General features: G+C 62.6%; 1 protein-coding gene across 1 annotated transcript; it reads right to left on the bottom strand.

The window, feature by feature from the left end:
* Window positions 1-769: 769 nt before the first annotated feature.
* On the bottom strand, window positions 770-2073 carry SOX18 (SRY-box transcription factor 18; the record flags this gene model as incomplete). The annotated part of the gene is made up of 2 exons (XM_081149432.1): window positions 1696-2073; window positions 770-1575 (listed from the first exon to the last, which is right to left on the bottom strand). Exons 1-2 carry the CDS (start codon window positions 2015-2017, stop codon window positions 770-772), a joined length of 1128 nt encoding a protein of 375 aa, XP_081005558.1. The 5' UTR covers window positions 2018-2073.
* Window positions 2074-10716: the final 8643 nt, after the last annotated feature.

Below are 10716 nucleotides of genomic sequence, written 5' to 3'. Positions count from 1 at the left end.
TGTGTCATGGTTCTGCCCTCTCTAGAGACACTGGGTTGAGAATAACAGGGCCCCTGAGATGCCACGTCTGCATACAGGTGTTAACCCCGCCAACCTCCTTCCGAGAGGAGCACTATCTTGGGCAGTCCCTGGGCTTAAAGGAAGTTTTAAGGAGGAGTTTGACGAAACCTGGGTGGGGGGGATTGCTCCGTGTAGTCTGACCCGTTACACTTGAGTTAAAATGGGGTGGGGCAAGAGGGGAACAGAGGGTTGGGAGGGTGGGAGCGCCCACATCTCCTGCCTCCCACCCACTGTGTCTGGGGGAGTGACCTCCTGGGAAGGATGGGGAAGGGGTCAGGCTATGGAGGGAGCTCTGGAGGGAAGGGCGCGTCCAGGGCCCAGGGGGGCCTGCTCTGTCCTGTCCTCCCCAGCCCGACAGAAGAGGCAGGTGTGCAGAGGCAAGGATGAGGCACTTTATTGTGGCCCCACCGGGCCAGGGGGCCCAGCTCCAGGCTCCTCCTTTACAGCAAACATTGTTATGCTTCCTGCTTAAAAGCTCCTGCTACATGGATGCTTCCATCACTGGAACGCCTTGGAAGAAAAGGTTTAAAAGTTTAATTAAAAATTAAATACAGTGTATCATGTATATAAAAAGGCGAAGTAAAAAAATACAGCTTGGTTCTAGAAAACACTGCAGGAAAAGGGTCAGGCGCTTCAAAAACTGAACCCTGCCAGGGCCGCGCCGGGCTCCAGGCCTGGGCGCCCCGGCGCGGAGCCGCCCGCAGGCCGCCTAGCCCGAGATGCAGGCGCTGTAGTAGACGGCGCTGCTGGCGTCGGACAGCGCGGCGATCAGGCCGCTCTCCTCGGGGCAGGACGTGGCGCGCGGGCCCAGCTTGGCCAGCGCCATGTGGTACGGCAGCCCCGCGGCGTCGGGCCGAGTCCGGCTGCCGCTGAGGTACTGGTCGAACTCGGTGAGGTCCACGTCGGCCCACAGGTCGGCGGCGGGCCCCAGCGGCTCGGCGCCCTCCAGCGGCGGGGCCTCGGGCGGCGGCGACAGCGGGCCGGGGTACGGGCCGGGGCCGGGCGCGCCCAGGGCGCCGTAGTAGAGGCCCGAGAGCGGCGCGGCGGGGGCGGGCGCGGTCCTGAGCGCCTCGGCCAGGGGCGCCCCGTAGCAACCGCCGGCGTCGCGGGGCAGCTCGGCGGGCGCGTAGGGCGCGCGGAAGGCCCGCAGCGCGCAGTCCTCGGGCGCGGCGGGCGGCGGGAAGAAGGCGGCCTCGCCGGGCTCCAGGCCGTCCAGCGGCGAACGCTCGGGCGTGGGCAGCCCCAAGCCGTCGAACTCGGCTCCCAGCGGGGGCAGCTCGCGGAAGGCACGGGCGGGGCCGGGCGCTGCGGAGAAGGGCTCGGGCGGCGGGGCCGTGGGCGCCAGGCCCTGGAGCAGGAGGCCCGGCTCCACGCGCCGGGCCTTGCGAGCCTGCTTCTTGCGGCGCGGCCGGTACTTGTAGTTGGGGTGGTCGCGCAAGTGCTGCACGCGCAGCCTCTCCGCCTCCTCCACGAAGGGCCGCTTCTCCGTCGCGCTCAGCTCCTTCCACGCCTTGCCTGCGGGCCGCGGGCGCGGGTCGGTGAGCTGCCGTCGCGGGGGCCGCCTGGGCGCCCGGCGAGGGCAGGGGCGCCCCCTCCCGGGCGAGGTCCCCCCCCCCCCGCGCGCCCGGCGCTCACCCAGCATCTTGCTGAGCACCGCGTTGTGCAGGTCCGGGTTCTGCTGCGCCAGCCGCTTGCGCTCGCCCTTCGCCCACACCATGAAGGCGTTCATGGGCCGCCGGATGCGCGCCTCGTCGGCCGCCGGGCGCTCGCCGCGGCCGGCCGGGCTGAGGCCATGGCGCCCCCGGTCGGGGCTGCGCGGCGGGCTGCGCGGCGAGGCGGGCCTGGCGGGCGCGGCGAGGGCGGCGGGCGCGGCGGCCCCGGGCCCCGGGGCCCACGCACAGTCGCGGCGGGCGGGCGGGTCGTCCTGTGCGCCGGCGCCGGGCGGCGATCTCTGCATTCCAGCTGGGCGCGGCCGGGGCGGGACGGAGCGCGGGAGCGCGGAGGCGGGCGGCGGTCCCGTCGGGCCGGGCGGGCGGGCGGGCGGGCGGCGGAGGGGACGCGGTGCCCCGCGCCGGCTGGGCGCCCAGATATAGCCGCGCGGGGCCAATCGGCGGCGCGGCGGGCGGGCCGGGCGGGCGGGGGCGGGCCCTCGCGGGGCTCCCTTCTCCTGCGGCGGATTCCGCCGCCGCCTCCCCGCGCCGCCCCCGCCCCCGCCCCCTTTCTGAAGGAGGCCCCCCAGTGCGGAAGGGCCACTGATGTGGGCTGGAGCTTGGACGGGGGCGTCATCGTGGGCTGTCAGACGTTCAGAGATGAGCTGCCGCCCCCACCCACGGAGTCAGACTCGCGGGTGGCAGCGGGGGGAGGCTGGCTGCCCGCCCCTGAAATTACAGCGGCAGGAGGGGCCCCATTGTAACGCCATGTGCCTGGGAGGCCGCCTTCCCAGCGGCCCTCCGCTCCCCCCAGGAGTCTAGCTCAGAGGAAGGGGCACCTTGGGAAGGCGCCCTGTGTAGAGGTGGGGGTGCGGTGCGGGCTCCGGGTGACCGCGGGGCACAGGGTCCTGGGACCCTCCACACACATGTTGAACTGTCAGCACCGGGGGCTTGGAGCCCTTCCTAAACCTGTCCATGGGGTTAAAAGAGAAGATGGCCTTTATGTCCCTCCCCCACTCCCAAACCAACTCGGAGCTGGACACACCTGGGCAGAGGGGAGCCAGAGGTCGGAGGACGAGCCTCCACGGCAAGTGCAGAGCCCCAGGCCCCATCCCCCTCCCCAGAGCCTGTTGGGCTGGAGGGTAGGGGCCTGGCACCAGTTCTAACTGGGTACCTGCCCAGCCCAGGCCACCTGGACAGGAAGAGAGAGAGGCTGGACCCAGGGTTGTGCAGGTGGGGAGGGAGGGGAGCCTCTCCCCTGGCCCATCAGACCTGGGAGGGTTTCCAGAGGAAATTCCAGCCTCTTCCCCGTCCCCACCCCAGCAGGAGGGGATCTGGGTTCCAAGAGCTGAGGGGCCTTCCTACTCCCCTCCTGCTGAGGTGGGTCTGTTGGGGGTGGAGTAAGGGCACCAGGCAGCCCTGGGGCTGTAGGCAGAATTTTCCTCCTCCACATCCATCTGCAGCCCAAGAGCTTTGCCCCCCCTTACCATTCCAGGAGCCCCCCCCCCCCCCAGTGTTGGGAGCTTCTTGGTGTGTGACCACAGGTGTCGGTGGCCCTGGGCCTGCGTGGCCAGAGGCTCTCAGCGCTCTGTCCCTGGTAGTCCCTCTAGGCCATCAGCGATCAGCACTGTGAATGGAGTAGGTCCCATGTGGGTCCTACAGCTCCCCGCAGAGGCTGCTTCTGAACTGCTCCCAGGGCCCTTGTGCCCTGGAAAATGCCAGCACCCCACAGGGGTACCCCGAGGGCCCTCAGGTGTGCAGCTGGCTTCACATCAGATTCTGTCCTGTAGGGTCTCATCCGTCAGCTGGAGGAGTAAAGGGCTAGGTGTCCCAGGCTGGTTTCCAGATGTCCCAGGCCCCAGCAATTAGTCCCTGGACCTTGAACCCATCTGATGTGTGGGGAAGTCAAGACACAAAGAAGTGGGTCATCTTGGTCCAGGGGAAGACTGGCTTTTCCTGGGAGGCAGGCAAGAATGGAGGGCAATGGGGTGGACGGGTACACAGGCCCCCTCCCGGTGGGGCCAGCTTCCCTTTCACCAGTGAGTGGGTGAACCCAACAGCCTCTGTGGGGAGGTGGGGGAGAAGTGGGGGAATACTTCAGGTTGAAGGTTGGGTCCAAGGGGTCAGCACTTGTCAGAGGCTACCTCCATCCGAAGCCTTCTGGGTGTGGTCTGGGTCACCAGGGCCTGCCTCAGCCTGGGCAGCAGCTGGTCTGGGGTGATGGTCACTGGGGCTCAGGAAGGAGGCCTCCAGGGTCCTCTATTGCAGTGACTCTCACCCCTTCTGACCTGATTGGGATGGATTTTCAGCTCCCAAAGTGGCTTGTCTGGCCCTTTGCAACCCCTGACAACCCAGAATTGTCCAGGCTGCCCTAAAGGCAGTGTGAGCAGCGTCCGGCATTACCTCACCCCCCAGTCCCCGCCATAGCTGCCTCTCCTGGCGCCAGCCAATGACCCCCGCCTCTTGGTCCAGCTGTTTAACTCAGGTGTCCGGCTGTCACGTCCTGTGGGGTGGGGCTAGGCAGGGCAAGGGGAGAGCTCAAGGGTGCCCCCCCTACTTCTTTAGAAGTCAGGTTACCCTCCCCTTCGAGCTGCCTGGCAGGGGTGTGGCCAGTCCTGGACCCTCAGGCCCACTGACCAGATGGAAGAACAATGGGGGTGAAGACTCCCCAGGGCTCTACAAGGGCTGGTGTGGGTGTGGCCTGCTGTGCTAGGGGGAGGGATATCAGATGTGTGTGTCTGCGTCTGTGTGTGGTCTGTGTGTCTCTCTGCCTGGGTTTGGGGGTGAGGTGGGCTCTAGCATTGGAGGCTGAACAAGACCTAGAATGGGGTCCTGCTCAGTACAGTCCTGGCTCTCAACACCCACCAAGGGAGAGGTCCCCAAGACTTCTCTGGCCACCAAGCTGTGGTCCTAGCTCTGTCCAAAGTGTGGATGATTAATGAGTTTGGGAGTGTTCCTATGCTTCCAGAACCCACCTCAGGCTGGCCTGGCTCAGGTAGGCTGCTGCCCACCCTTGGGAGGCCCTGTCTGTAGCTCCTAACTCCCCAGACAAAAGGTAAAGTGGAGGGCAAGCTTTCTCTGTAAGTATGTCGCTGGCCTGGGTGTCGCATGGACACTGCTCTCTCTGCCCTCTGCCCACTCCCTCCTTCAGCCTGGGCTGGACCCCCCCAGCCAGCCTCTGGGTGAAGCCTGCAAAGGATGCTGGGTAATTCCCCTCAGTGGCTCTGGGTGGGGGCATGGATGGGCTCCTGGGGTGGCAGACCTCCCAGGCACTGCCCGGGGCACAGACCTCACAGGCTCCCACCCTCCCAGCTCTGCTGCTGGAAGAGCAAGCCTGGGACCAATTACTGAGTCCCTGTGGGCTGGACCCTCCTGTTCCTGGAGGATGGGGGTGGGGTCCCCATTGGACACAGGTCCAGGTGAAAGGGACTCGCTGGTCTCCTCAGACCTCGATTTTGGAGCCAGGCCATCCAGTTCAGATCCTGCCTCATGTCCTTGAGACCAGGGCTGCAGGCCTGGCCAGGTCCTCATGCTTGTCCTTGCGGGGCTGCTCCTGGGGAAAGGTGGGGAATGTGAGATGTGGGTCAGCCTCCACCTCCACCTGGGTTGAGTGGGAGGGGCACTGAGAAATGTGTGCAGAAGATCAAGGTCCGGTAAGATCCATCAGAGGTCAGGGGTGAGCAAGGCTCTGGGAGTCATGAACTCAGAAGGGGTTCAAGGACAGGGGAGTTGGGAGTTTTGGGACAGAGCTGGGCAGGCCACCCGGTGGCCTGGAATCAAGTGGCACACACATGTGCATGTGTGTCTCTGGCCCAGTGATAGGGCTGGTTCAGTTGGACACTGGGGCGCATGCCTGGGGAGAGCCGGCTTGCTCTGCAGAGAGCTGGTCTTCCAGGTGCTACGGGCCTCTCTTGGGAAAGGACAGTGGGTAGGCAGGGTGAGGGTGTGGCAGCTCTCCAGTGGGTTGGGTTTGGGGTCAATGTGTGATTCCCAGTCACATGGGCCTGCAGCTGAGCAGAGCTGTGGCTGTGGAGCCGCGTGTCCTGGTGCTCATGGGGCACGGGGCTGGCGAAGGGTCTGAGCCTTCTGAAGGAGCAGAGGGGTATGTTGCTGCCACAGTGGGAGCCTCAGTGTGGTGAGAATGGGCGCTTGTTGTGCAGGGTGTTGGATCTGGCCTGAGTGCTGCTGGGCCAGCAGGACTGAGCTGAGGGGGGTACAGGGCCTGGGGTGGGGGTTGGGGAGGCCTGTGAGTGACAGCAGGCTGTATGGTAAAAAACCGTGGACAGTTGGGGTTAGGTCATATGTGGTAGGAATGACTTTTGTGGGTGTTCCAAGTGTCAGCTGGTGCTGCACTGGACAAGAGTTGGGATGTTGAGCTGTGTGAGCCCTTGGGGGCTTTGTGTGGTTGTGTGTGTCCTGGGGTGCTGCTGCTGTGTGCCCCCCCCTCAGCAGGGGCTCCATGGGAACCAGGCTGGGGGATCCGGCTGCTCTAGGTTTCCTTGGCAACAGCAGGGAGGAGCCAGGAAACACCAGCTCAGGAAGGAAGGCTGCAGCTGCGAGGAGGGAGCCGAGGGCCAGCCTGGCTGAGCAGGCGCCAGACACTCTGTCTGTCCACTTGTCCGGCGTTCTTGCCCCTGGCTCCACTCCCATGCCACCCAATCTGAGCACCAGGCAGCTGCAGGTACCACTGTCTTTATTCAGATTTCAGTGCCCTGGGTCTGGGTCTGAGGCTGGCTGTTTTACAGAAGTTGTGCCCTGTTCCCCCCCTTAGTGGCTCTTGGTGGAGCATAGGTGGGGCTCTCTGTGTGCCCTGTGTATGGGGGCCATGTGTGGGCACACTTGAGTATCCTGGGTCCTGGAAGTGTGGTGCCCCCCTGACTGCCCAGCCCTGGGCTGGCCTGATTCCACACTCTCCTGCCTAGCTCTAGTGACAGTCCTCAGCTCCCCAGGGAATCATGGAAAGGAGCAGAGCCCTCAGGTGGTCCTCAGCCCACTAGGCCCTGCAGCTGTGTTGACAAGTGGCTTTGATGGTGGGGCTGTCAGATGGGCTGGGAGGGTCTGTATTCTTAGGGACCATCTATCCCTTCTTTCTGAGGGACAGGAATCATTTCTCTATCCATTAATTTGTGTTTATTGAGCATCTGCTGTATACCAGGTCCTATTCTAGGAAGTGGGGATGTGGCAGCAAACAAATCAGACCCAAGTCCCTGCCAGTGGGGAGCTCCAGTCTTGAGGGAGAGACAATCAGCAAATCTACAAACAAGTGAGAATAGGTATGCCAGGCTGTGGTATTGCTTTGGGGAATGGTGCCATGCACAGAGGAGAGGGGCTGTGTCAGGGGTGCCACTGACTTTCATGAAGTAACCCTTGAGCTGCTCCTTGAAGAAGAATTTGAAAGACATGAGGGGATAGTTTGGAGAGTGTTTTATGCAGAGGGACCAGCATGTGCAAATGCCCTGGGGCAGGACAATGTGCAGGCCTGTGGGAAGAGCAGGGAGGGGGCTATGTGGGACCTGGGAGGGTCTGGCTTTTTCCTCTGAAGGAGACAGCAATTTGGAAGGGCTTTGAGCAGAGGAGGGGTGTCACCTGACAGCTTCCACAGCCTCAGCACAGTGCTGTATGGAGATGGGCCTTTGTTGGGCTAGGTGACAAAGGCAGGGGGTCTGTGCTTGGACTAGTGCCTGGCCAAAGTCACCTCCCAAGGCCTGACTCCTCAGTCCCCCATTCTGCCTCCCCCATGAATTTCTTCTCTCTCTCTCCCCAGAAGGGCAGGGCCAGTGTGCCTGGCCCCCGGGGTTTGTTGACCCCCTCCTTTCACCCATAGCCCCTGACCCGCTGTTGCCTGGAGCCCCTGGGGAGAGGAGGTGGAGTGGCCGCCAGGCTGGCGGGCTGGCAGGGCTGGGAGGGCCGTGTTTCTGGGAATTGTGTGGGGGAAGCGCATTGTTAGAGCAGCCTGGAGCAGGCCACGGGCCTCTGGGGGATGCCGGCTACCTCCCCCCAAGTGCTGCCTCTGGGTGGGGGGAGCTGGGTCTGGGCCAAGGCAATGGGCTGTCTAGGGACTTTCCAAGAGACACTGCTTTGGGCAGGCGGCTCTTCCCATTCTGCAGACTGGGAGACTGAGCCACAGTGGCAGAGCCAAGACACGCACTGGTGCACAGGACGGGGGACTCTTGCTGGATCTAAGTCCCTGGTCACTGCCTTGCCTGACCTCAGAGGCCAGTCTCTGAGGGTGGCTGGGTCTTTATCCCAGATTCCTTGTGCTGGGAACCTGGAGCCACTATGGTGGGCCAGGGGTTCTGAGGAACAGGGTCAAGAAATGAGTGGGTGCTCAGCCAGGAGAGAGCTGCCTGCAGGATAGCAGGGGATGGGGGTGCTTCAGAGGCTGCAAGACCCCCCTCCTCCGCCTGAAGCCATGGGATGGGATGGGGGCCATGTGAGTTTGGAAGCACAGGCCTTCCCACAAAGGCCCTGCCCTAGCCGGAAGGGAAGCATGGATGCAGTCCACTGGGATCATGGCCTGCTTTGGATGGGCGGGGGGCGGGGGGCAGGGGACACAAATAGAAAAATAAATGGCCTGAGCTTCTGATGTTCCTGTGGACTGAGTAAAGGGGAGGGGCAGGCCTCTGGGCTAAAGGTGTGTCCAGGCCTGTGTGGGGTGTCGTTGGAGTGTCCCCAGACCCCTCCCAGGGCCATGTCTGCACCCCTCAGTCCCCTGGACAGAATGGGGCTCCTACAGAAGGCTCCTGAGTAAAGGGGTGGAGTGTGGAATACCAGGAGGGAATCCAGCCCTGCGGGATGAGCTGAGGGGAGGGCAGCCCCAGGGGAGTAGGTCAGGCTTGGTGCATGGGGGTTGTGGAGTGGGGTGGGTGGGTGGGTAGTGGCGGTGGTGTGTGTGTGTGTGTGTGCTTCTTGAGACATCATGGGAATTGAGAGAGGCCCCCCCGGCGCTGGGCTGGTGGTGTCCAGGATGGCTTTCTGGAATAAGGGTGGGGGTGCGGGTGGGGGTCTAGGAGGTAAGTGTGCTGTCTCCCACCTGAATCCTCTGACCTCTACTAAGGAACCCCCTATTCCCACACATCCTCCAAACCCAGCCTGGAATAAGGCGAGGGCAGTGCAGGGAGTGGGTCTGGAAGGACCCAGCCCTGGTGGGCACCCTGCTGTCTGTGGCCAGGTTCATGTAAGCCCCTGGAAGGAGAGCCCCATGGTCTAAAGTCACCCTCTGGGAACAGCTTGCTGAGGGCACAAGAGGGTCTGCCGGCCCAGGCAGCTTGTTGGGGAAACTCCTTGGAGAAGGAAGTTCCCAAGGTCGGGTAAGATCCATCAGAGGTCAGGGGTGGGCAAGGCTCTGGGGGTTATGAACTCATAAGGGGTCCAAGGACAGGGACTTCTCAGGTGGGAAGTTGGGAGTTTTGGGCTTGGCCAGTGCCACTTCAGCTTGAGCCCTGGCGAGGTGGGACCCACTACAGCCTCCACAAGTGAGGATCTCTCTCCAGGACTAACCACAGCCCCACTCTGGCTGCTTCAGGGTGGTGGCCCCACCTACTGGACCTCCCTAGGGGGTGGGCGTATGCTTGGGAGGCAGGCCGGTCTGTGGCTCACTCCCGCCACCTAGAGGGTGCTGCTCATGCTGGGCCACATAGACTCAAAGCAGCATCACCCCACCTGGACCCTGGACTTCACTCACCTGGCATGGAGCCACACCCCTCCCCTGCGGTGGTGGCTTCCCTGTAGGACTGCACTGTGTAGGGGTTCAGGGCATCTATCACAGGGGGAAGGGCTGTGGCCCCCAGGTTCCCAGCGTGGAAGCCATCTGCCTCCACTTGTCCTGTCCGCCTCCTTCTTCCATTACCTGCCTCCCCGGATGCCCCGCCTCACCCCCACAGGCTGAGCCCTCTGCTGGGCACTCATTCTGCAGGGGCCCCCACCTCATGGCCATCATCCTGGTGGGGTGACAGTGTCTCGGTCTCCTGGGTCTGCAGCATCAGTGGGCCTCTGATGCACTGAGACATGCCAGGCTCCTATGAGCTGTCTCCCAGAGGTGGAGACCACCCGGCTCCTCATGGAGGAGGGGAGAGGGTCAGGGTGGGTAGGCAGTGTGGGATTTCCACTCCGGCCAAGCAAGGGAATAGCTCCTCCTTTCCTGTGACCTTTAGTGCACAAATGGATATTTACAGAGTCGCGCTAGCATGTCTTTGTGGCTTAAAACATTCAACCCGGCCAAACACATAGAAGCATCTTTTTTTTTTTTTTCTTTTTAATGTTTTTATTGATTTTGAGAGAAAAGGAGAGAGAGAGAGAAATGGAAACATCGATGAGAGAGAAACATCAACATCTATGGCTGCCTCCTGCATGCCCCCCGCTGGGGATGGAGCCCAAAACCCGGGCATGTACCCTGACTGGGAATCCAGCTGGTGACCTCTTGGTGCATGGGTTGACGCTCTACCGCTGAGCCACAGCAGCTGGGCAGAAGCATGTTTTATGGAAATCCCCTTGCACAGGATAATAGGAGACCTCTCCTTGCCAGGGGCAGTCTACCCAGGCAGGGTCAAGGTGAATCCTCAGGCTGATTCTCCAGGGTATCTGCATGTCCGCTCCCCTCCCCAGCACTTTGTGCTGATCCATCCCGTGGAGAGATCAGATGGGGACTGGCCTTGAGGCTGGCTCCTTGGCAGCAACCTACTCCAGGGGGCTGTGTTGACAGCTCAGACTCTGCCCCATTGAGGCCTGGGCCAAAGTTGGGCAAATGGCACACACCCTTCTTGACAGCCCAGGTGAGGCTTCTGAGAGGCCTGTCCTTTTGACTCTACTCTTAGGGACCAGAAGCTGTTTTGAGGTCTCTTGGATGTACATCTCCCTGCTGCAGAGGGTAGAGACTGAGGGCTGCTCCACACTGACCATGTGGGTTTACCTCCCATCCCTGTGCTCCAACTTTTGTTGGATTCCCAGTCGTGGTGCTTAGACTTGGTGTCAGCACAAAGGGGAGTTCCCTCTGAGCAGTCCTTGAGTC

This window comes from Miniopterus schreibersii, assembly GCF_964146895.1.
Source record: "Miniopterus schreibersii genome assembly, chromosome: 10".
NCBI classification, from domain to species: Eukaryota; Metazoa; Chordata; class Mammalia; order Chiroptera; family Miniopteridae; genus Miniopterus; species Miniopterus schreibersii.
The sequence above is the reverse complement of the archived record's forward strand: the minus strand, read 5'-3'. Positions and strand labels throughout refer to the sequence as shown.